General features: G+C 47.2%; 10 protein-coding genes across 10 annotated transcripts; 4 read left to right on the top strand and 6 right to left on the bottom strand.

Annotated features, from left to right (window-relative positions):
* Window positions 1-199: 199 nt before the first annotated feature.
* FPRO_01859 (uncharacterized protein) lies at window positions 200-1,521 on the bottom strand (the record flags this gene model as incomplete). The annotated part of the gene is made up of 2 exons (XM_031226794.1): window positions 200-922; window positions 1,003-1,521. The coding sequence occupies 2 exons, from the start codon at window positions 1,519-1,521 to the stop codon at window positions 200-202; spliced, it is 1,242 nt and encodes a 413-aa protein (XP_031074614.1).
* A 679-nt stretch (window positions 1,522-2,200) lies between these two features.
* On the top strand, window positions 2,201-3,591 carry FPRO_01860 (uncharacterized protein; the record flags this gene model as incomplete). The annotated part of the gene is made up of 4 exons (XM_031226783.1): window positions 2,201-2,405; window positions 2,458-2,750; window positions 2,801-2,921; window positions 2,966-3,591. 4 exons carry the CDS (start codon window positions 2,201-2,203, stop codon window positions 3,589-3,591), a joined length of 1,245 nt encoding a protein of 414 aa, XP_031074613.1.
* A 383-nt stretch (window positions 3,592-3,974) lies between these two features.
* On the bottom strand, window positions 3,975-6,115 carry FPRO_01861 (uncharacterized protein; the record flags this gene model as incomplete). Its single annotated transcript, XM_031226772.1, has 2 exons — window positions 3,975-4,463; window positions 4,517-6,115. 2 exons carry the CDS (start codon window positions 6,113-6,115, stop codon window positions 3,975-3,977), a joined length of 2,088 nt encoding a protein of 695 aa, XP_031074612.1.
* Window positions 6,116-7,588: 1,473 nt separating this feature from the next.
* On the bottom strand, window positions 7,589-7,933 carry FPRO_01862 (uncharacterized protein; the record flags this gene model as incomplete). Its single annotated transcript, XM_031226761.1, has 2 exons — window positions 7,589-7,749; window positions 7,798-7,933. 2 exons carry the CDS (start codon window positions 7,931-7,933, stop codon window positions 7,589-7,591), a joined length of 297 nt encoding a protein of 98 aa, XP_031074611.1.
* Window positions 7,934-8,900: 967 nt separating this feature from the next.
* FPRO_01863 (uncharacterized protein) lies at window positions 8,901-9,863 on the top strand (the record flags this gene model as incomplete). Its single annotated transcript, XM_031226750.1, has 2 exons — window positions 8,901-9,220; window positions 9,272-9,863. 2 exons carry the CDS (start codon window positions 8,901-8,903, stop codon window positions 9,861-9,863), a joined length of 912 nt encoding a protein of 303 aa, XP_031074610.1.
* Window positions 9,864-9,946: 83 nt separating this feature from the next.
* On the bottom strand, window positions 9,947-13,275 carry FPRO_01864 (uncharacterized protein; the record flags this gene model as incomplete). Its single annotated transcript, XM_031226739.1, has 3 exons — window positions 9,947-12,086; window positions 12,136-12,211; window positions 12,264-13,275. The coding sequence occupies 3 exons, from the start codon at window positions 13,273-13,275 to the stop codon at window positions 9,947-9,949; spliced, it is 3,228 nt and encodes a 1,075-aa protein (XP_031074609.1).
* Window positions 13,276-14,604: 1,329 nt separating this feature from the next.
* Window positions 14,605-16,671, top strand: FPRO_01865 (uncharacterized protein; the record flags this gene model as incomplete). Its single annotated transcript, XM_031226728.1, has 3 exons — window positions 14,605-14,685; window positions 14,738-16,046; window positions 16,100-16,671. The coding sequence occupies 3 exons, from the start codon at window positions 14,605-14,607 to the stop codon at window positions 16,669-16,671; spliced, it is 1,962 nt and encodes a 653-aa protein (XP_031074608.1).
* Window positions 16,672-16,896: 225 nt separating this feature from the next.
* On the bottom strand, window positions 16,897-17,281 carry FPRO_01866 (uncharacterized protein; the record flags this gene model as incomplete). Its single annotated transcript, XM_031226717.1, has 2 exons — window positions 16,897-16,988; window positions 17,035-17,281. 2 exons carry the CDS (start codon window positions 17,279-17,281, stop codon window positions 16,897-16,899), a joined length of 339 nt encoding a protein of 112 aa, XP_031074607.1.
* A 2,096-nt stretch (window positions 17,282-19,377) lies between these two features.
* FPRO_01867 (uncharacterized protein) lies at window positions 19,378-20,364 on the bottom strand (the record flags this gene model as incomplete). The annotated part of the gene is made up of 4 exons (XM_031226706.1): window positions 19,378-19,554; window positions 19,628-19,807; window positions 19,867-20,057; window positions 20,112-20,364. The coding sequence occupies 4 exons, from the start codon at window positions 20,362-20,364 to the stop codon at window positions 19,378-19,380; spliced, it is 801 nt and encodes a 266-aa protein (XP_031074606.1).
* A 1,337-nt stretch (window positions 20,365-21,701) lies between these two features.
* FPRO_01868 (uncharacterized protein) lies at window positions 21,702-23,486 on the top strand (the record flags this gene model as incomplete). Its single annotated transcript, XM_031226694.1, has 10 exons — window positions 21,702-21,915; window positions 21,974-22,052; window positions 22,112-22,238; window positions 22,295-22,331; window positions 22,399-22,409; window positions 22,467-22,568; window positions 22,622-22,778; window positions 22,840-22,919; window positions 22,975-23,377; window positions 23,437-23,486. The coding sequence occupies 10 exons, from the start codon at window positions 21,702-21,704 to the stop codon at window positions 23,484-23,486; spliced, it is 1,260 nt and encodes a 419-aa protein (XP_031074605.1).
* Window positions 23,487-23,709: the final 223 nt, after the last annotated feature.

Here is a 23,709-nt window from a genome sequence, read left to right as displayed (position 1 = left end):
AATAAAGCATTGCCTGGCTATATGCTTTCTCCTCCCAACCTAGTACTATGTTAGTTAGGTACTTGGACAGATACACCACTGGTTAGCTTTTCGGGATTTCAAATATTCGTGGCATCGAATGTTGAATAACAAGCTCTCTGTGATGATAAAAGCTCCCAGCCACCATAAAACAAACCACCCGACTTATGATCGATTCGATTTAGACCTTGATCTGAAACCTTGCGCCAGTATCGGTAGAACTGATATAATCTTCCAACTGCAGCATGTTCCTTGCGACTAAGTATGATCTGCGGACATCAGATCTCTTCGGCAGGCGCCAGAGCGGAGAGAGGCCAAAATCACTAGCAAACGTGGACATGTTTCTAGCAGCTCTGATGGTATATCGGTCTGAACCACGACACACAGGCCTTATAAACCACGAAACAGAACGGCTGGTAAATTGCCCGTCATTTTTGACCGTCGATACACCTGCCCTGTCATGTGACATGCACTTTCCAGAGCTGTAGTGTACGAATCTGCCAGCATGTCTAAGATCTGCATTGAATCCACTCCCAAATGACATTTTCCACATCGATGCCATCTTGACTGTATCTAGGTCTTCTGATCCTCGATGGACAGGTATACGAGCCCCTATGAAGAGGGACATTGAGGTGATATCGTCGATACTTGCAGGTTTTGGTCCGATTCCATACCCCTCATCAGTAAGGAGCGTGACGAGAGTAGAAGGCCGCAAGAGAGTCCATTCAACGAGTCGGACAGTATTTTCTCCAACAACGGCTCTGAAGGTCTGCTCTTGCCTCTTGAGCTTTTCCTTCTGGCGTTGGATTGTAAGTGCGCCTTCGAAAAAGTCCACGTTCGGAGCATCGTAAGCCATCTGCAGCAGAGAAATTCCCTTGACGACCACGACCCAATAGCCCAGCATCTGTCTCTACTTATTAGAATGTGATTATAGACAGGATCTCGAAATAATAGCGAAGTCTTGCTCTTTTCGTGATAGCTAACGAAATCATCAGAGTTATCAAAAGCCTTCTGGACGGCCTGACGGAGAAAAGGCCTTAGCCCATCCTCTGCAAGGAAATCGTTGATGCGGTCAAGAATACCGGGTATCTCATTAGAGCATACCCTAAGGCGGTCTTCCAGCCGAGTTTGGATGGCATTTAGCTTTTTATCGCGTTCTGCATCCGAGATATCCTCAGGTAACGTGACGGCTGTTTCCATCAGGTCGGTAATCGTGTCGTACATAGTCTCTATCTTCGTAAGAGACTCCCTCAGGTTGTCGCTTCGTAGTTGGAGAAGAGCTTCAGGAAGCTCTCGTGACGGATTGTCCACGGTCCGTTTCAGTTCCCTCATTTCTGTGACAGCCGCGGAGATATCCCGTCGGATCTTGTCGGTGTCACTACCGCCTGAGGCCGAGTGCAGAATCTGTTTGAAGGCCCATGTCCCAGCCTCACCTGCTAGGCCGATGGCGAACTTATTCAGGAGCCCCAGGCCGGAGAGTGTTATAATTGTGGATGCTACCATGACATACTATGAATATCTATCTTGAAGGGAACTATGGTTGTGTTACAGGAGCTGGAGAAATTAAGGATACGGAGGACAAGCGAGGACGCCTTGAAATAGTTGATAGTGATAAGTGCGGCTGAATAACTTTAGCAAATAGTTGGTGATCTTTACCGCATTGAGTGGATTTATCGAACGCCACTCATGGTCTACACTCACCGGCGAAGCTGTGTGCAAGAACAACCCCCAAGGAAATTTTCAACTTAGCAGCTGATGGTAAGTGGGTAGACTGAACTGTTTATTCTATTAACTCTCGTATCTTGAATCTGAGTGATCGGCATCGCGATACGAGGGTCCCTTGTGTGACCCGGTTTAACGTGGGACCCTGATAAACGCGGGGAAGCCTCAGGACATTCATCCTAAGCGATTGAAAGATTTAGGTAAATTTAGGCAGATTACAGTAAATCTTTAGACCAGTCCTGCCTCGCCTGTACGTACAAGGTTAGACCTACGGATACGCTTATCTGCCGTACGACCACTACCAGAGTTTTCCGCGGTTGCGCGGGGAACATGCAAACCAACTTGTCCTGTTTCCCGAGACGAGATAAAGTTGCCGAATGCCGACTGATAAAGAGGACTGAGATACTAATGAAATTGCAATAGTCTACAGCACTTCACTTTCTCATAGTAAATTCACAGAATGACATCCTCACATCCGTACCAGCTGCTACCTATCGATGAGAGAGTCAAACGAGTTTTGGCTACAACACCTCTTATAGATGGCCACAATGATTTGCCCCAACAGCCTAGAGCTTGTTTTCATGGAAAAATACACAATAATGAGAAATTCGACCTAGAAAATGGTTTCCAGCGTGGAATGACTGATATCCCTCGTCTGAAGCAAGGTGCCCACCAATATCTCCCTTCATCCCAATCCGGATGCTGACACTCTTTCAGGTGCTGTAGGCGGGCAGTTCTGGTCCGTCTGTGTTCCATGTCTCAGATCAGCAGAGAACTTCACAACTCCAGAGTATTCAGACATGGCTCGAGATGCGATTGAACAGATCGATCTGACTCTGAGACTGGTCGAGTCTTATCCAGAGACATTTCAACTGGTTAGCGGACCTTCGGAAGTCAAGGGTGTTTACGCCAGTGGTAAGATTGCTTGCTCGATTGGGATTGAGGGCCTGCACATGGCAGGTAATAGCATCGGTATCATCAGAGCTTTCTACAGGCTCGGGGTGAGATATGTAAGCAACACAGATCCCTCTTGTTTTAGGCATTATGTTGACTTGGCCAGTGCACTCTCACCCACGTGTGCAACAATGCCTTCGCGGATAGCTCCACTTCAAAAGTTGGACCGGTTCACGGTGGCCTGTCTGACCTAGGAAGGGCTGCTGTCAAAGAGATGAACAGACTTGGTGCGCCACTTTACCCCTTCTAGTGACCCAGCTAATAGATCTAGGCATGATTGTTGATCTCTCTCACGTCTCCGAGGACTGTGCCAGCCAAGTTCTCGACCTCACACGAGCCCCTGTCATGTTCTCTCACTCGAACGTAAAAGGAGTATTTGACTGCCCCCGTAACGTTCCTGATCATATCCTCGATCAAGTACCCGCCAATGGCGGTATTGTAATGGTTACCTTTGTCCCAGAGCATGTCACAACGCGCCGACGAGATGCGAAGATGGAAATGGTCATTGATCATCTATTCTACATTGCCAATCGCATTGGCTGGGATCACGTTGGCCTTGGATCCGATTTTGACGGGATCGCTAGTGTCATCCCGGGTCTTGAAGACGTGAAATGCTATCCCCATCTACTGAAGGCTATTCTTGATCGTGGAGCGACGGAAGAGCAGTTGTCAAAGGTTATTGGCGAGAATATTCTTCGAGTTTGGGGAGGAGTGGAGAAAGTGAGGGATCAGATGAAGGCTGAGGGAGTGCTTCCAGTGGAGGATGTGTTTAAGGATCGGAAGTGGTGGAGATATGATGGGTATTATCAGATGGAAGATCCTGATCCTGAGGATAAGCTTGGACTTGACTGGTACGGTGTACCTCCGCCAGATGAGGGTCTATATCTCAAGGAATAGGGAAGCGTGAGGACTACAAGATCTCATCCGGGTTTGAAAGATTACAGCTTTATTTGGTCACAGGGGTGCCTCAGAGCGCAAAAACATACAACACTTTAGAGGAGGGTCCTCATATAAACTCAACAAAGAGTCCACTAAACTTAGGCTAAGTTACCTAAGAACTTTGGTAGTTTAGGCTCAAGGTCCTGAGTTTTCACACCTCCCCTAAGGGGGTAGCAAATTGAGAAAATGGAAATGAAGTAAAAGCTGTTTAATAATGTGAGTGAAAGTGATGAGCCACTATCAACGAGAGAACCTATCTCATAGACCTTTAATCATACCGAACCCCACATTCATGGCTTATGATGAAAGCTAAAACAGAGACCGACACTAAATCGCAGGCTCTACTGTCGTGGCTCAACAGGAGCCTCAAGCCTCCTGGACTCATCCTTCGGTTGGAAGACACCCTTGTCAGCCTCCATGCTGTTTCCATCTGCGCTGGGGCTGTGGTGAGCAGCATCAGTATCAGCGTGGCCACCCTCAAGTCCACCGTTGTCGACGATGGGGCGGTTGTCAATGGTCATTTGGGGAGCGACATCATACTTTCCATCACCACGATCAAGACGGTGGGATGGGATAAGAATGTTGAGGAAGCGAGGGGCAAGGAATGCACCGATGATGAAAATGACAACCATGTGCATAAGAACAAAGCTGTAGATGAAAGGGGGGTCATCGGAGTAGTTGTTGAGGAACTTGGGATAGGCAAAGGAGAACACGAGAGCCACAGCTGGGCCTGTAATATACTTGAGACAAATTGGCCATACCCAATGGATCTTCCAGTTCGACTTGCCCCCGAGGATGGCGTTGTTGAGATCGCGACGGATTTGGTTGCCCTGGTGTGAGGTTAGAGGTTGACTAGGAGACTAAGACTGGGGGAGATACGTACTGAGTAAAAGGCCGCATACCAGAAGCGGCTGAGAATAGCATTGTTTCCCCAGAATCGGGGAGCAGGGATAGATGGAGTCTTGCCAAAGAAGGCAGTGAAGACAGCGCAGCCGATGAAGATACCAAAGCCAACGCCAGCACCAGCTGGGGCGCTTACGAGGTGACCAATGAGAAGACCAAGGAATAGAGACAAAACATAGCCGCCATTGTAAACGAAATAGCTGATGAAACCGATCTGATCGACGGGATCCTTCCACCGGTAGAGCGTGCAGGCCATATACGTCTCTGACCAGACAGTAATGAAAAGAGCGATATCGTTGACGAAGGCATCGACAGCATCGAGGACACTAAAGCCAAATTCACTACTGTAGATGAGTGAAGTAAGAGCACCAAGGATGATGACGGAGGTAGAGATGATCCAGCGAGGAATGCGCTGGCCCATGTTGGTATCACAGAGGAGAGTGACAAGAACCTCGGCGAGGGCAAACACACAGGTAAGTCCAAGAAGGACCAGAGTGATAAAGAAGAGAGCAGAGAAAAAGTTAGATCCAGGCATCTCCGCCAAAGCCCGAGGGTAGTAGAAGAAGCCAGAGCTGAAGGTAGACAGAGGGTCGACATCACCGGGATTGATGCCGAGGTAGCCTACAACGCCCATGACAGCCAAAGCTGAGATGATCTCGATAGCAGAGTTACTGAGAGCAATGATAAAGGCATCTTGAACAGCGTTGGCAAACTTGTTGTTATAAGAGGCGTAAGAGGTGAAGTAGCCGAAGCCGACACCAATGGAGAAGAACATCTGTCCAAAGGCGTCTTGCCATACGCGAGGACCCTCGAGGGACTCGCTTCGCCACATGCCAACATATAGTGCAAAGCCATCGGAGGCGTTGGGAAGGGAGAGGGATCGGATGGCGAGAATACCAATCATTATGAGGGGAAGGGCCATGGTAATGTAGATGACACGGCCAGTGAGACCGACACCCTTGAAGGTACACATCCACACGACGAACCAGATCATGATGCACCAACCAAAGGTCTCACCAACGATGCCACGGCCGGGATAATGCTTCAGACCACCGCCGTCATCGGCACCTCCCGTAGCAGGAATGTTGCGAACAACCCTATTGCTAAAGAAATCCTCGGTGTCCTCTCCAGCCCAAGGCAGCGGACTCTGAAACGACATCCTGAAATAAGTCATAGCCCACGCCAGAATTGGAACATAGTATCCAACGACACTAAAGCCATTGAACACCATGCTCAGTCCGATACCCTTGGCACGATGGTTCACATTGTTCCATGCAATAACACACCCGCCACGATAGGCCTGACCGAGGGTGATCTCGAGAATGAGGATGGGAATACCGATGAGGAAAAGCGCGACGGCGTAGGGGATGAAGAACTGCAGACCATAGTTGTTGAAAACGACAGAGGGGAAGCGCAGCAGGTTTCCCAAACCGACGGCACCGCCCATAGCGCAGAGGACAAATTGCGAGCGCGAGTTGAAGTTATCGCGACCATCGTCATCCTTTGCTGAATCTGGTGCAAGCATGAGAAAGATTCTTTTGGCCATGCCTGGCTTCTGGCCCTTTTCGGCGACAGCCATGATGAACGGTTCTCAACAACGAAACTATTCACTGAGAAACTTATGACAAAATGAGGTATAAGTGAGAAGAACGAAGCTGACCGATCTCTCCACAAGGTGGATCGCGTCCCCTCGATATATACCCCAGAAATGCCCAGTCTCAATATCTCGCCGAGACGCGTACGATTAACAAGACGTTCATAATTGGATTTCCCCGGGGCAGCCAAGACACCTCAGCTTGTTTGCTTCAGACCAATTGCCCTCGATCTTGGCGGCGGCGAACCACTTTATATGACCGCCAAGCAAGCGCATCTCCAATCCGCAGCGCGTGCCAATGCGATACCCCATCTCGTGATATTCCCGCCAAGCGACATAACAGGAAGGCCAGAAAGAACCAACATTCCACGCCTCACGTGCGAGAGCCCAAGGATCAACAGACTCGCCAAGGAAATGCCAATGCTGTTATCTGGGGTAGTGCTTATCGACGGACTCTGCATTCAGCAGGTGCTTTTGTCAGTGTCAACAATAGCGCCTTGGTTTTGTGAATGTAGCGTCTTGGGGTTATTTCCGTTCCCCCGTTGCCGTTGGTATCCGATTATAACAGTCGCCGCCCTTTTCTTGGAACTTGTGAATAGCAGAACAGATAGGTCTTGGCTTTTGGGGATTCAGGCGAAGTTGGGGTTTTGGATTAAGGTGTCTTGGCTGTTTCTTGGCTGATAACAAACACAGATAAGCTGTCTGCTTATGCTTAAAAATGGATTACGACATATCGGGGCTAAAGATGCTGCCAAGATGCTAATCAGATAGACCTCATCGGTTGAACGCGGCCAAAATCATCACTCAACAAAGGATTAGTAGCTTGGGGGCGAAGAAGAGGAAGATTTGTTTTTGATGATTTGATGCTCGTCGTATTGCGACCCTAAATCACTTTTCTGGAAGGGCAGGTCGGTTGGCCGATGGAGTGAGCAGTCATGTTATGCCAAGTATATTCCCTTGGCATTACCGGGGAGACGTGACACTGATGTAACGCCGTGTATGAGTAAGACAGAAACGTAAGCGTAAACGAACATTGGAAGAAAAGAAGTGGAATAATTGTTGCCCGATAATTCAGGTCCTGCATTGATGGTGCGCGAGGTTAGGGGCTAAGCTTTCAGCCTTGCGGAGAACAGGTCAAGTTTCCATACATGGAGACGATACATGTTCATGCTCACGTGGACTTCTAGGTAGTATGAGTATGTAAGAACGGAGGACTGAAGATTTATGCAGAGCACTAACTGCTGGTTCTGAACGTTCGTCTATTTTCTATGCCTCTAGAGCAGCATCCTTGTAATTAAATATCCCAGCGGCATCCTATATATCCCTTCCGAAGGGACGGCTTTCGAGCGTGAATACATGTATACCATTGTCGTAAGTGTTGCTTGGAAATATCAAGAGAGGAGAGAACGAATAGATAAGAGTGTAGGTATTCATTCTAGATGTTCAAACAACTCAAAATCACCAGAATCCAGGGATCGGGTTGACATAGGTGAAGGTAGCCATGTCTCTCTTCGCGGATGAACCCTCAGGCTTGGGAGGTTTTGGAGGCTCAGAACCACTTATAGCCTCAATAGCCGCAGCGAATATTCCACAGCCAATCATGATGTTTTCATACGTCACTAGTAACAGTCAGCTGCATAACGTTCCTCATGTTCTGCCAAACCTACCTTCATTTCTCTTGAAGTGGCTTACCACCCGGTCACACAACCCCGAGGATTGTTTTTCACGCTTTTCATCGCCAGGACTTTGTCTGCGAGGCGAATAATTACGCTGCGTCTGTTGGAATCTATATGTAGGCGACATTCCGTTCTGATGAAGTCGGTGGGCTTGTTGCCTTAGTGGAATCGCACATGGAGCTCTGCTCAACAGGCGAGGCATCATTGTCGATATCATCGTTGGTAGTGATGCGCAGCTCGTGTACGTAGTTGAAAAGGTATGTAACCAGAGGCGATGTGAGCCAGAGGCCGATCTGCGATTGAGTGGCAGAAAATATTTTACATGGTTCACCTGAGTTGCCTCGAGGGGAAGATTGGAGGCGCCATCTTATATGTATGTGATCAAAGAATCATAATCAAGGTTTTATTTTATCAACTTTATACTAAAGCGATTGGTCAAGCATTTTAAAATATTATCCAAGCGTTGAGCCAGATGTGTCATCTGCAGTTAGACTTGCGGCTGAGAGCTTAAATCGGCACGGAGAACCTAGCCACAACGTAAGAAGTTGGCCTCAGGAGAAAAGGCAACAAGAGTGTAGGTTTACAAATTTGCTGTCTGGTGACTCTGTTAAAGTCAAAATTGACGGCAGGAAGTCTACGAAAGCCGGTGGGTGCAAACCTGGTTTGCAACTCAATAGATAGACTCCTTGTAGATATACCAGAGTGATCAAACAGACGACTCGCATTCCCTGCGCGATTTATACTTAGACTAAGTTCTGAACTACTGCTTCGTCTGCGTACTACAATGACTGCCCGATAAAACTTATCACATCCTTTGAATCATCCACGCACTGAAGCTTATAGCGTGCTTTGTCTGCGATCAACAGGGCGGACAATATCCCAGTGCCTAGCCCAATACGAATATTAATACGGAAATAAGGCAATGTTCCCCATTTATACTTCAGCTAATGCAGGGCGGGCTGTGAAACTAACTCCGTGACCGAAACTCCGCTCCGCAAGTTCAGCTCCGCTCGCAGCCTTGCATATATAAACCATCTCCCATACACAATATCCCCAGGTAACAGCTTTGTGGATCATTATTAAGCTTCTTAATCATGGGTAAAATCGCTGTCGCCGGTGGCTCGTCCGGTTTGGGCCGGACGATGGTTGATGCCCTCGAAGCAGCAAAGACTCACGACTACATCGTCCTATCGCGCAAGGCTACTGGTCCGGAGACCCGGGCTGTGGACTACTCTGATATCGGTGCTTTAACTTCACTTCTTCAGTCAGAGCAAGTCGACACGGTTATATCCATGCTTCCGATCGATAATGATGAGAGCGGACAAGCTCAAATGAACCTCATCGAAGCCGCTGAGAAGTCAACCTATACTAAGCGATTCTTGCCGAGTGAGTTTGGAATGGTCTACACAAGAGAGTAAGTGACTATGCCTATTGATACTATATAAAATTGTTAACGGACTATAAGTAACATCGCTCACGTCCCCTCTTACCAATGGAAGCTCAAGGCAGTAGACGCCCTTGAAAAGACCAATCTCGAGTTCTCCCTCGTCTCAATTGGCTTGTTCCTAGATTACTGGGCCGCGCCGCGCATCCCAACCCATATCCGTGCGGCAAACATAATTATCGACCCCGAAAATAACGCAGCAGTAATACCCGGGGACGGAAACACTCCTGTCGTCATCACCCACTCCACAGACGCAGCAAAGTATACCGTCGCTCTTCTCGATATCCCAAATTGGAAGCGTAGATATGCTATCGTAGCAAATCGCATGACTCTCAATGAAGCGGTTAAGCTGGCTGAGGAGGTTAAGGGCGTCAAATTTGAGGTTCAGTATTTCTCTGTGGAGCAGATGAAGAGCGGCGAGAATGATTTGACTCCGAGTATGAAGAAGGCGCTGCCGGAAGAGATGCATGGTGGTATGAAAGCCATGTTGGCCTTATCAGGAATAGGTATGGCTACAGGATCGAATGACATTCAGGGGATTGATGACTTGGTGCTTAAGCTTCCAGATATTAAGCCTGTTACTGTTAGAGACGTCTGGGAAGCGTGGAAATAAAGTCGAAAAATAGCGTCCATGTATTTTAGAATGAAAGGGCAACTAGCTTGCAATGTATATATAGGGATGTCATCGTCGAACGGCTAAAATCCCCATTGGCGACACCAGTTCTGCATGAGTTCGGGGGTGATAGGCCCAAGCTCTGTCATAGTCGGACTATGGCTCTTGGTCCTCTCCATCCCGTACTTAACCGGCTGAACCTCTTCTCCCACCACGAACATTCCACGATAAGTATCCAGAAGCTTGACGCCGGGGTTCTTATCAAAGTCCACATTCTCTTCCTTGGCACTAGCCTCCAACCTCTCAACCCATTCTCCAGCACTAACCAACTTCACCTTGTCACCATAGAAGTCTTTCACCGCGGAAGCAATGTCGGGCCAACTGGTCGTGGCAGGATTGACGCCATGGAAGTAGCCAGAAATCTCCGAGATAGGCTTTGGCACCGTGATGCCTGCAACGTCGAGAATAAGCCCAGCAATACCCTCGATGGGAGTCCAAGCAATCTCCTGTTGCCCGCCGAGATTGTCAGGCAGGACTCCAAGATATACTGAGCTTGCGATCATGCTTGGAATCATCTCTTGACGGTTCCACAGACCCTTCTCTCCCCTAGACCCCGCGATCTGCCCAACTCTCACAGAAACGGTCGGGATCCTAGAATCCTCGGCAGCTGCGTCGAGTATGAGACTCGCAGCAAGTTTGGATCGTCCGTAAGCCATGCTAGGCAAGGTAAGGTCATGCAGCGCCTTCTCAGGGACAGCGTCGGGTGACGACCATCTATCGACCGTTCCGATACTCGAGATAAAGATGATAGGTACGTTCTTGGAAGCTGCAGAAGAGAAGTCGACGAGATGGCGTACGCCTCGAACGTGGCTCTCAAATGAAGACATAGTGAACTTGAAGTTTACGGGCCAAGCGTTGTGAATGACACGGTCGACATCAGCGAGAAGAGATTCATACTTGGACTGACCCAAGCCAAGATCCGGAAGCGATAGATCGGCGTGGAGAAACTCAACTTTGGAGAAGTCTGTTGTCAAGCCGCGGAATTCGTTGACAGAGGGCTGTCGAGATAAACCACCATCGTCACTTCTGTTGAGAGCGATGACTTTCTTGACAGATGGCAAACGGCAAAGTTGATCAAGCATGTAAGCTCCCAAAGAACCAGTTGTACCCGTGACAATGATTGTTTGGCCATCGTCAAGGGGAGCCTGTTTTCCAGTGTTAGGCGCTGGGAGGTTCTTGGTATACTTCGAGACCTGTGCCTTGATCTGATTTATCTCTTGCGTCTCTTCATCGTCCTCAGTGGCTCCACTTCGCAGAGACTGGATATGCTCAGCCAACCCCTTTGCTGTAGGGTTACGGTAGATGACGCGCGGTGCGATTGTCGAAGTGTCAATACCGGTTCGATGCAAAGCACCCCGCAACAGGTTCGTCGCAGTCATCACTTGCAAGGAGTCAGCACCCACTGAGAAGAAGTCTGTATCCGGTTCGAGCTTCTCAACTCCAAGCTTAGTAACAAAAAGACTGATGATAGATTCTGTCAAAGTGTCGTCGTTACTCAAGTCAAGTGTGATAGATGGACCGTCTCGAAGCATCTCAGCCTTCTCGTATAAATCCGAAATGAAGTCGGCGTACAGTTTGACAGTCTTGCCACGCTGCACAGTGCCCTTGTCAGCGCGAGCAAACGGTAAAGCAGGGTCGGCAAATGCGACAAAGTTCGCGGCAATTCGTCCATGAGCAACGGTCTCAGCATTGGCCTTCTCGATTACCGGCCAGACCTTGTCGAGTAAAGCTTTTGCCTCAGCTTCGTCTCTCGGCTGTGCTTCTGCGATAGGCTCAATGATGAGAGCTGCCTGGAACATCCTCTGGCCAACTACAAGGGCTGACTTGATAAGAGGATGATCCGAAACAATACCCTCAATGGTAAGAGGGTTCAGTTTCTCGCCATTAGAGAAGACAATGATATCGTCGGCTCGGCCTTTGTAGAGCCAGTGATTCTTGAGCGTTGGGTGGGGTTCAAAGATGTCGTTGGTACGCCATTCGGATAATTCAGGGAAAGTGTAGAAACAACCTTGGCTACCAGGATCCGATGCCTTGCGACGGACTACAAGCTCATACTCGTTCGAGTCATGACGTTGCCAGTCAATGCCCATTGCTTCATCATTGAAGATGAAGTATCGCCATAGCTTGGGGTCTTGGGGACTATAAGGTGTCAAAGGGAAGAGTCTTGGTTCCGTCAGTTTCCGCGCAAATTGGGGTTGAAGAAGATGCTTACTCTGTTGATGAAATGACGTTCCTCAATACGACACCCCTATCTGCCAACATGTTCCCGGCCTCGGTTGAAAGGCTCCCTATCACAAAAGTCAATAACATACACAGACAGTAGAGACTGTATTGACTTGCCTCCTCCAGTAATAAGGAGTTTGAGCTTGGCCAAAGCTTCCATACCCTCCCCAGAAGCTGCCAACTCATCGATAACAGAAGGGGGCAGCATTGCACCATCAGCACCACTATGATTCAAGTACTCCATGGCTGTATCAGCATTCAAAGGCTGGTTGGGAAACGGCATAACCGCAGAGAGACCAGTGTATATGAAGGACAGAGGAAGATATGTTCCTGCAGCATGGTACATGGGCATACCCATGAAGATCTTGCTCGCCCGTTCTGTCCATTCATTAAACGGATATGGAGAATCATGAAACTTGGGCAGAGCAAGATATTCTTCGAAGGCGTATAGGATACCCTGTTTCAAGAAGACGGGCTTGGGAACTCCGGTGGAACCGCTGGTGTGAAGCACAACAAGGGGGTTCCAGCGCGCCTGTTCCATAGTTTTGCTGTACGGAAATGGATTGGGAGTCACTGACATAAGATGATCAATACTCTCTATCATGGTAACTTCCATTGTTCGTTGATCGAGGCAGGGCTGCATAACCGATCTGAACGACTCCGTTGTATAAAGGTATCGACAATTCGTGGCTTCGAAAAGGGAGAGCTGAACGGCGGGGGTATTTCGTGGAGAGATGAAAAGGGCCTTGCAACCTGCCTTAACACAAGCCAGTAGAATGACCGTGTATCGAAAGTCACTGGGGCCGATGTATGCCACGGTTGGGACCTCGTCGTTTGAGGATTTGGTAACGGTTTTGGAGATATCATGGGCGAGGTAGTCGACGGCGTTTGCGAGTTGACGGTGAGTCACTGGCTTCCAACCATCAAGAATGTCAGATGATGATGGAGTATAAGTAAAAGCTCGATCAGGATCGTTTGCGGCAATCTCGTGAATAAGTTCGATCAAGACATGATGTTTGACGTTTGACTCATTGTTGACATGGTCTTTCTCAATGGCATTATCGGCTTGGCTTGACGCACCGCCTGAAACGGGGGCGTCGTAGTGCTCTATATCAGCTCGCATAGCCATTTTCTGTAATAGAATGATGGGAGAAAAGAGTTGATAGTAATTGTGTCAGAGTGTTGTTTGCCTGATATTCTTTTTGGGGACTGGTTTCTCACATCTCTTGACGGCATAACGTCTGGATATAAATATCGGAGGAATATTTCTCGTACGGATATACATCTATGGTAGCCTCAATTTCGCTCCTTAGCGTATCGGGACGTGGATGGTGGCTAAAATGGGGGCATACAACTCGCGCGGATTTTCCACGGACGGCATTGCTGCCACACGGAGATTGGGGATCTACATTTAGCCCACTGAGTGCCGACTCAAGCCGTGCAAGGGTCACTATTTAGTCAATTTTCTCCGAGAATTGTACGAGAAAGGCTGTATACCGATAGATATGAGTTTCGTATATGCCTCAGCGACACACAGAGCTCCGTTGGCCGTATTATTCCCGCTGTGTTTCGTCACCAAATACGTACTTTTGATCCATATTAGTCCATCAAACGGGTGAGAGCTCCATAATTCCCACTTATTGTGTCATTCTCGATGTGTTCGTAGTCAAGTCAGTTTCCTTGAATTTCATCTCGCTCGGACCCTTCTCCGTGTAGATCTTCAGCACCAAATCGGGGTATCGGTGCTATACAACAGCCGAGATGGATACAGTCCATCACATCGGTATTAACAAGAGCCGACTGAAAGGGGAGAATGCAGATCATCGCGTCGCCGCCTGTTGAAAGCGTAGAAACGAACAAGTGGGTGTCGTGACCCACTTCATGTTGCCGGCATCGAAATGACGAGTCACCGGTATTTGCTTTTGGCTGAATCGTAAGACTCGCATGTAAAGCACTGTTTATAAAGTGCAATTTATATTTTAATCCGTAATGGCGGGTTTAGACGGTAATATTGGCTACGAAAATTATACGTTACATCGAACTGTATCTGGAGTTTAACTCTGTTTTTTGAACTTTAATATATTACGGCTGCATTAGGAAGAAAAATAGCATATCTACAAGTATACAGAAACCTGCTTAACACTTACGATTGATCTCCGTTTTGCAACGGACTTTGTACTTTTGTCAGATTTTCAACCCTCAACTCCAATCAGTAATCACTGATTCTTGGTGTAACCCGAGATGAGGCTTGCGGCTGAAAAATGGCCATGCAAGGGCCCAATCACTTGAAGCATTTATTTATTTATGGAAGATCGAAGCGAAGCTGAGAAATAATTATCGAAGTATTTCTATCGTTGCTCTGCCTTATATTTTCCTCTTCAATCTTCTCCGTTCAGGACAAATATTACTCGAGCACCACACCTAGGCATATTCAGGCCAGGAACCTTTGAGTCTGAGCATGGATTGTTCACCAGAAAGGCTCAAGAACCTTGTTCAAAATGAAGAGGTCGAATTTGATACTGATATTTGTGGGCCAGGAGTAGGTGGATTGACAGTCATTCAGCAGACAAGAGCCAACTAACCGTGACCAGGTACTAGCTGCTTTCATTATCACGTCGTTGATAGCATTAGCTACTTTGATTTTAGCCCTTCTTACAATCTCAGTACCTGCAAGTCTTCAAAACACCGGAGACACCATGATCGCTACTGGGGCGCGTCGGACTTACCACCGATTGAGGGCCAAGTTCACCAACACTCGACGCACCAGCATTGTCCAAAGCAGAGAGGAGCGTACAAATGCCTTCACGGGCTTCATGATTGCTATAAGTGATCAGATACTTATCTCTCAAGCGTCCATCCTAATCGCAGCTCTCATTATTCGCAACGAAATTACCATCTATTCCAGCAATATTGTAATCGCCCTAGGATGTCTCGCATCAACAGTTCACTTGGGCAGTTTCCCATTCTATATGGACCGCATGAAGGACCATAGCTCTGCCAAGCTTATTCGTGTACTTGCTATGGCTGCCGGCTCGGGAATACTTGTCTTCCTGCTCGTTATTCAACTATCATACACCTGGGATATGGAGAGCCACGTTTACTTTACTTGCACTCTTCAAGACTACCGAGTGAGGACTGGAGCAGGGGCAGATAAAATCAGTATAACGCAGGTATTTGTTCCATTAACAGTGCTTTATGGTACGTATGAGACTGTTCGGTTTCTCTACCGCCATCAGCCAGTAGATGAGAAACCCAATGAACCTGGTGCCCGCAGTAAGTCAATTGTTTCTCGACAGAATTTATCAGGGCTCGATGACCAACAGCCCCCAGACAATGGAGTTATCGAACTCCAAAGGCTTGGAACCCTGGAACACCAAGCTAGGACACAGAGCAATGTGGATTTTAGCAATATAGAAGTCGAAAGGCAGGCGATCGTTTCACTTTTGCAGCTAATCTCAGGTAGCAACATAGAGATGACGACAGACAACGAGACGGACTATCGACGCCAAAGATTCAGGCTGTTGAAGTCAGGGGTCATAAAGATTGAATTCAAAGAGCAACTGAGTAAAATTAAAGAGTCCAAACGAGAGCAACTCTTGAACGAATGGCTGAAGCTCAAAGCTCTTACTATCTTAACCTCAAAGATAGTGTCAACAGGAAAGCTTAGACTCCTTGCGAGATTGACGGCTGAAACGTGGGCGTTCCACCAATGTCGCGGGTCGTTCGCCTGGAGATTATTCTGGCTCTGGTCAGGTAATGTCTACGGGATTGTAACTATTTTAACTTCGCGAGCTGTCACAACGGGCATGTCAGGCAATCCCAACAAGATGGGATTCGGCCAAATTGTGCCGCTAACTCTGCTCGCACTCCCAATATTTGCGGCTATGGAGGGCCGCGCCGGTAATGTTTACTCATGGCTCTATTCAAAGGTACTCTCTGATGATAGAATCTAGGCTATAAGCAGAAACTCAAGTCAATTGAGAAAGCTCGTGTTGATCAAGCGACTTTCGAAACACCGGTTACTGGGAACCTGCGGTCTCAATCGAGGGGTCAATCCCATGCGCAGAGACAAAATACGCTTGCGGAGATAGACATCGCAAATATTAAGACCGTGCAAGATGCACTCAAAAAGCGTTCCAAGGATATTGGATACCCGGAGCTTTACAATTGGGTGACAGGAGACGATTTGACCAGCGCACCGACTCTCCAAATGGCAGTTGCGATTCATGCAGCACTTATGTTTACCATCGCAACTTCACTCGGCTTTTCGATGGCTTATGACATAGCCAACTTCAATATTACATTGCTCACATTTCTGATTATTCTTGTCGCTCGTAGGCTCATAGGCCTCAACTTGGTTGAATCGGACATGAGCTCATACCCCATGATCCTCGACCATCTCGGTTGCACTGGTCATTTACCCAACCCATTATCTGGAAGCCAGGATAAAAGGATGGCAGTAGCGCAGGCGGCTGGAGACGCTGGAGAGGATTTGGGGGACCGGGTAGGAGAAGAAGAATCGTGACCATGAGTGCTCTTTAACTTTTTCAAGGTGCTTTCTTGACAATTTTACTAAGATGTCTGCTCATCTTCACTTTTATGTCACTGCTTTTACGCCAATGTACTTAATTCATATGACCTCTATAAAGACCCGCAGTAGTGCTTATGGCTAAATGTATTACTATCTCTCTAGTATTTGAACCTTTATATAGCAAGCTGCTTGCTAAATCGTATGTAGAGTTCTAGGAATTCAGTCCTTCTCATCGACACCCACCAAAATCCAGGTGCCTTTGTTTCCGTTCTTGTCTGCAGCCTGAACTAGCTGAGATCCGTCTGCCCCTCCTGCTTTCATTAGTATAAGATACGTGGAAGCGATAGAATGATTCACCAGTGATAGTGACTTGAGCGCCGTCAGGAAAGGGAATGCCAGCGCCGACCGAGTAGGTGGTCGGTGCTGGTGGGGGTGTCTTGTAGGTAATGACCGCCTTTTTGGACTCGCCGGAGTATGTCTTCTCGCTAAACTTGCTAGTGTTGGGCAGCTCTTCGCCCTTGTCGGTGAGAAATAGATCAATCGACTTGACGGTTGGGTCGCAGTCGACCTTAATGTAGTTGTTGGTGAATTTAATAGTCGCCATCTTGGCCTAAGTCTAGGCAGCAAAGATATAAGATAACAGATGAGGGTGGATGGAGAGTTGATGAGTAGGGAACGATACTGAAATATTGATGGGGAGGTTGTGATATATGTAAGTACCTAAATTGCTAGCCAGGTTACTCTGTAGCTGTTGCCGTGGATGGGTGACGGGGCCCTCTGTCACGCTGGCCTTGGCAAATTTCGCTGGTCACACGCCTGATTTGACGAACAATAACACTATGGGCAGGGAGGTGTGTATTAAAAGACGCAATGTGGCATACTTAATTATATTGAGTTCTTTCATTTTCGTCCAGCCCAATCATACTCGTAGGTAGTTCGGCAGAATCTATAATCTCTTTTGTCTCATACTCCTACGTGTATAGCCATAGATGATGTCTAAGCGGTGGAATAGTCTCGACAATGGATTGAAAGGTTGACGCCCCTCCAACTTCTTAGCCTCTTCATTCTCCGCATACGCTATGTAAGTTCCTTGTCGAGTCCTGAGGTGCTTATCGTCCTTGTATCCCTGATGGCTTGCTGAAGAGGACTAATGGTGTCCAAGGGCGATGCAACCACAATGTCTTACTGGTTATAGGTTCGAGCCTCTTCAATACAGCGACTAATACTTTAGAACTAGTATCAACAGAACGTAGGGATTCGTTTCCTCGTTGTCTCTTAGTGATTGCTATCACAACGTGGCGCTGAGTCTGCAGCAGTTTGCCGGATGATTGCGATCCGAACCGCATTACTACATCTTCGGATGGCCCTATTGGCATAAATTGAGGGTCTAAAAGCCGTCTTATACTCAGAATATAAGTGGAGAGCTGTGACTTGACCGCCCAGCGCTTAGCAGTACCGACAGTGCTTCTTTTTGGCTAGTGTTGGCTTACGGCCAGAGATCTATAGAATATGCTGAAATGACAGCTGAGATCGGGATATCGAACGGTGTGTCACTTACAATAAGTTCTCTAGAGTGATTTAAGCCAATCACACGTGCATGCTTAGTTGTACAAGAGCAATGTGCATATGGTCTAGATGGGATATGCGGCATTCATATTTGTGGCTTTTGGTCCCGTTTACCCTCCGGCGCACAGGATGGCGATTATTCAGGGGTGGCTTGAGACTCTGCATTGAAAGAATCAAGTGGGCACACGAGGTATCAATCCTTTCTTTTTAGAAACCCTTGAGAAAGCCCTTAGGATGCTTGTTGTATCGACCTTATGTCTATAACAGATCTTGTTTATTCCCCACATATGGCAAGATAGAATAAGCCAGTCTCAGTGGATGAGATATCCGAACCTGGCAATATCGGCTTGGAGCAGCATCCCAAAACACGAAAGGGCCTTTCGAGGGTGTCACTATCAATGGTAAGAGTGGTTCCCCATGTATCAATTATACGCGGCTTTCTACGAAATACGAGGTGCTGCCACACAGCTCAAAACATGAGAGGTTATGAGTTCAATAGGTTAGTTCGGATGCGGGATATTAACAAATATTGGCACTAAATAACTTACCCGCTTTGCGGCGATTGGTCGCAGTCGAATTCCGCTACCTCTTGGCCCAAAAAGAGCAACTCATTAGTATTGAGGCGTCACAGCGACAGCTGAAGCAATTCTGCCTTCCCGTCACGATGCTAGTGTGGCGAGTTGGCCGCCCGCCAAATGACGATACTCGGTAGGTTCAAACCCCGGGTGAAACAGTCTAAGACTTCATTCACAGACTCAACTGAGCAGTTGGTGGTCCACGATGAGAAACACGCCGACCAGTTAGAGTTATCCATGTTGCTTCACTACGCTATAAAGACAGCTTTCTGTACATGTTTATGGAGTCAAAACAAGATTCATGGCGGGTTGAGTTTACAGTTGAATATTCACCAGTCTTTTGACCTCACATGGGAACACAAAATATATGCGATCCTATCACCGCCCCAAGTAGTATTGACTATCATATGCTGCCATGGAGGTTCCTCAATATCTTAGGTCCATCACGTCCCCAAATTGTAAGCTCAAGTATACTTTATACTTGCTACGTTGTTGTGGATGCTACTTGCTGATGTGATCTTCTCTGTAGATCCACGGGCCAGAATGAGTGGTGATAATACTAAAGCTCGAGGTGACGGCTTTCTTCGCTCTGCAGTTCCAACTCCTCGCCAAAACACTCGTCTTCAAAGAGACACAGGCCTAGACAGCATCCAGAGCCGCCGCAGTATTGACCAGGGCAATATCCACCCTTAGCGAGAGCCCTCGCCTCTTCAAGAGTTGTCTTGGCAAGATCTCCCTGGAACATTTCGTTAGCAAAGACATTCTTCAAGACTTCAACACGCAGTAGGGGAAGGGAGCGGGGGGCTTACCCTGTAAGCCAGAAGGTTCACGTCTCGAGTCTCAAATGAGACAAAGTTCCCGTAGTCCAGGCTGTCATCAATTTCCCTTGCGGAGTCGGATAATTCATCAAGAGTCGAGCTCTGGCAGACGTTGATCTTGTCGATAATCTTCTGCAGCTTTTCTGGTAGGCATGGAACACAGTTGCACAGCTAATGTAGAGGATGATTTAGCAGATTGCTCATTGGGACTGGCTAGATGCGTGACATACCTCTTTCAGCTTGACAGGACACTTCAAGATGGGCGCTTTACACTTGCATGTACCGGCAGCTATGATACAGGGCATAGCCTTGATAATCGTCTTTGCACACTTCAAACCACACCCACCTGCTTTGGATGTATCCATACCCCTTTCTGAATCAATGCCAACCTTGATGAACTCGTTTGCGAAGCGCGGGCCCACTGGTTTCGATTAGACTCCGAGTTCTGAGATGATATTCGCATATCCAAACTTACAAGCAGCGATCAGTCCTTCCTCAATATCTGCTGGAATCACACCAGTTCGAGCTTCCGGGAGCAAGGGCACAAGATGACGTTCATCTCGTCGCTTCCAAGCTGGCGCGTCAGACTTTCCGTCGTCCAGAACCATTTGGTCCTGCTGGCTACCAGGATTGGCGCTTTTTGCATTCGTATAGACGTTCACGTTGAGAACGGTCGCAAATGCCGACGATGCGAGTACAAGGGAGGCAAAGGTAATTGTGTAGAGCATTTCGCAATGCTTATGTTTAGTCTTAGTTTAACCGTGAAAGAAAGTAAGCAGTTGTGGAGAGGAAGAACAGTAAGTCAAGTGTTCGTAAGGATGTAGACTCAAGTTGAGCGTTGCATGAACTCCAACAGGATGATGGCTTTCTCTATATGCATATCTGGGCCCGAAATACTTCGGTCACTCCAAAGTCTAATAGCAGTAACAGCAGGAGATGAGGCACCTAGTATAACACAGAGGATCAAGAAATATGGCTGGCTGAAGCAATTATCCCTGTGTTAGTAGCTTATCCTTAAACGGATCGTCTGCGCTAGCATTATCAGTCTGGTCATGCGATTATGAAGTCATCGAGATGTGACGGCGAAAAGTTATTGCTATCAATAATGTGATTCGGCCGTGTTATCACTATCATTGCGGTGCTTGTCAACAGAGCATAAAGCCTACTTCCCTGGGATAAACAGAGATTAACTTGTGACTCAAGTTAGTCATTGCATAATGACCTGTTAATTATCCCTGGCGCACAAAATAACGTCTGCAACTATCGATTCTCTGTGCATAGTTCTCGTAACATCTCTTGGCTTTCTCAAACCAATACACACGTCCAGACAATTACAGAAGCAGCTTTCAGCTCGCCACCTTTGGCGAGCTATACTGTGTTCTGAGTCTCATGTCACTATCATTGCCCACTCCCTTCGACCAGGCTTGTCCGATTGGGGACCAGCTGATCATATGAGCTGTGATATGCGGATCTAAGAATGTGATATTGGACGCGTCTCGCATAATTAGCGGCATCGCCTCGCTCTCGGCATTTGTGGGGTTTCCTATATCAAGGATTTCTCTCCGAGGTGGCTGGTGTGGTATGGTATACCGGACAAATCAGTCCGGTCTAGAGTCTACTTGACGGCATTTCCGGAACCATTCCAATAATAAGATAAGTTTAAGTCTTATTTGGAGCTAAAGAGGTGTGCTACCATGAACCTTCTCATCCTGCATGTTTACAGAAACAGATGATATGTAGGTTTCCTGCCTGATAACCAGGGTATTAATTGGTCCAAGAAGTTTTTGCAGGCCGTGCATTGCATGAATCCGATATCAAGTACAAATTTGTCAGCGGAAGCGTGGCAAATCACTTATTATTAGATACATGTACCTGAGACTTGTTCTTTCAGCTACCCAAGTTGCCAATGCAACCAAAATCATGAGTAGGATGCTTATTGCGAGGCGCCGACTAGATAGACAAAATCTCAGCGCCAGTAGTTATAAAAGAACGGCTTCCGTATGGCTTTGAAAACAGGTTATAATTCTCCATCTGAATTCAATACCACAAAACCTCGTCGTTGAAAATGAACCCACTTCCTCCACCAACAACCCTCCATGATGCCAGAAGGCAGATTCGTATCAGGCACCTTGAGCAATTGTCTCATGCCAACATCACTTTGACTCCTCCCCCAGATGGCGATGACACTTTGATTTTGCCATCTTGCAACATTCTGCGTAAGGAGTTGAAGAAGTGGTCACAGGACCATATGAAAAGCATCCAAGAAGCGATCTCAAAAAGTAAGAGCACATGTAATAGTTTGTTTCTGACGTACAGGAAACTGAATATTCTCGGTAGAAGTCCTCAGTGGCAAAGAGAATATCGACTGGAATTGTTGCTTTTTAGCTTTTATGGAGAGCATGACTGTCTATCTGAGGTTGGTAGAGCACCTATGAAACATTCTGGCCTCGCTGATAATAGATATCATGGATCTAGAGACTGGGATATACTTCACGAAGCAGTCCAGCTGTATAAAAGTGTCAAGGCCGGAACAAGTCCCACTGGCGATCTACACCAGGTTCATGATCTGTACGAGCAATCAGTAGAGGGAATCAAAGAAGTCGTAAGTCTATGATTCTCCAGGAGATTTGGATGTATGCCCTAACCTTGATACAACAGGCGGCTGTCTGGGGCATGGATTTTATGCAAATCTGCGGTAAGTTCATTCGGTCGATGTCCCTCAGTCATGATGATCAAGCGCATGCGTATTTACAAACCGGAAGATCTCACCAAGGTAAAACCCTTTTTTCCACACTTTATCGCACAAAATATACTGAAAAAGGCGCATCAGGGTCACAACGACAAGAACCCCAAATGGAACGGGCCTTTTTGTGGTGCTTTCTTCCCGAAAGACCATGAACAGGGCGCTCCTTATGTTGGTATCACATTCAAGGTCAGCTACACATCACCCTGAATCGGAAGGGTCTGCTGATTCAATATGTCTAGGGGACCGATCCGAAAAACATCAAAGACATCAATGTCGACTCCTCATTCGACCCTGTTCAAGTAGACGCCAAACATCTTTTCGGAACAGTCGTGTCTGAAGGCGTGTACAACGCACTGTTTGGAACTTTCAATAACAAAGACAGCGTTTCACCATTCGGTGAGATATGTTGTCCCCATATCGCTTTGTGTATGCTGACAATCGTCTGTTTGATTCAAAGAGCTTATTCTTAAGGCGCTCCAAGACCTTGTACCAAAGCTCAATGTCGAAGATAACACTGAACCTCTTCTTCATGTTACAGTCTGTACTTTCCTCTTCGCAGACCTCATATCATACTAAGATTCTCTATCTACAGGGCCATTCTCTCGGGGGCTCTTACTCTAGCTTCTGCTTCGCTCAACTCATGATGCAAAATATCAGTTTGCCTGCTGGGGCCCAACTCGGTGACCTCTACAATTTTGGAAGCCCCCGAGTCGGCCAGAAGGCCTGGTCTCAAGCTTTCTACGAGAACCTTGGCGGTAAATTCCCTGGTGGTGCCTGGAGAATTGTCAATGATAAGGATATCGTGCCCCAGGTCCCTTCGTTGCTTAGGTACAAGCCCAAAACGGGCCCATTCTACCACATTGACAACGGGATACAGATTTCCAAGGAAGCTAAACCTCAGCCAATCGAAACTGAGAGAAATGGCGCCGGAAACGTAGACATAGGGTTGACTCGGATTGGGTTTGTCAGAAAGCTAGCCACGGAGAAGTATCACTGTAAGTTTTATCGCGACTTTAACCATCTAGCCAAGTCATCTACTAAATTTGATATCTAGATCCGCTCTCATACTATCACGCTATGGAGTATGCTCTTGCCAGTCAGTAGCTAGATATCGCACTTTTGACACAGAAGAGGTCTATACATATTATAACGCCTAATCTATGTTTTTAAAATGATTTAAAAGCAAAATATCTCTGTAGCAATATGCAAGATGTAGCTGACAGGTCTAAGATAGTAAGATAACACAATAAGATGCTTATTTTCAGCATAATATAGCATAAGATATCATGCACCACGCCAAAAGAAAAAAGACATATGACCTTAATCT

Source organism: Fusarium proliferatum, assembly GCF_900067095.1.
Source record: "Fusarium proliferatum ET1 genome assembly, contig: FPRO_scaffold001, whole genome shotgun sequence".
NCBI lineage: Eukaryota > Fungi > Ascomycota > Sordariomycetes > Hypocreales > Nectriaceae > Fusarium > Fusarium proliferatum.
Note: the sequence above shows the minus strand (reverse complement) of the source record. Positions and strands in the feature narration are given on the sequence as shown.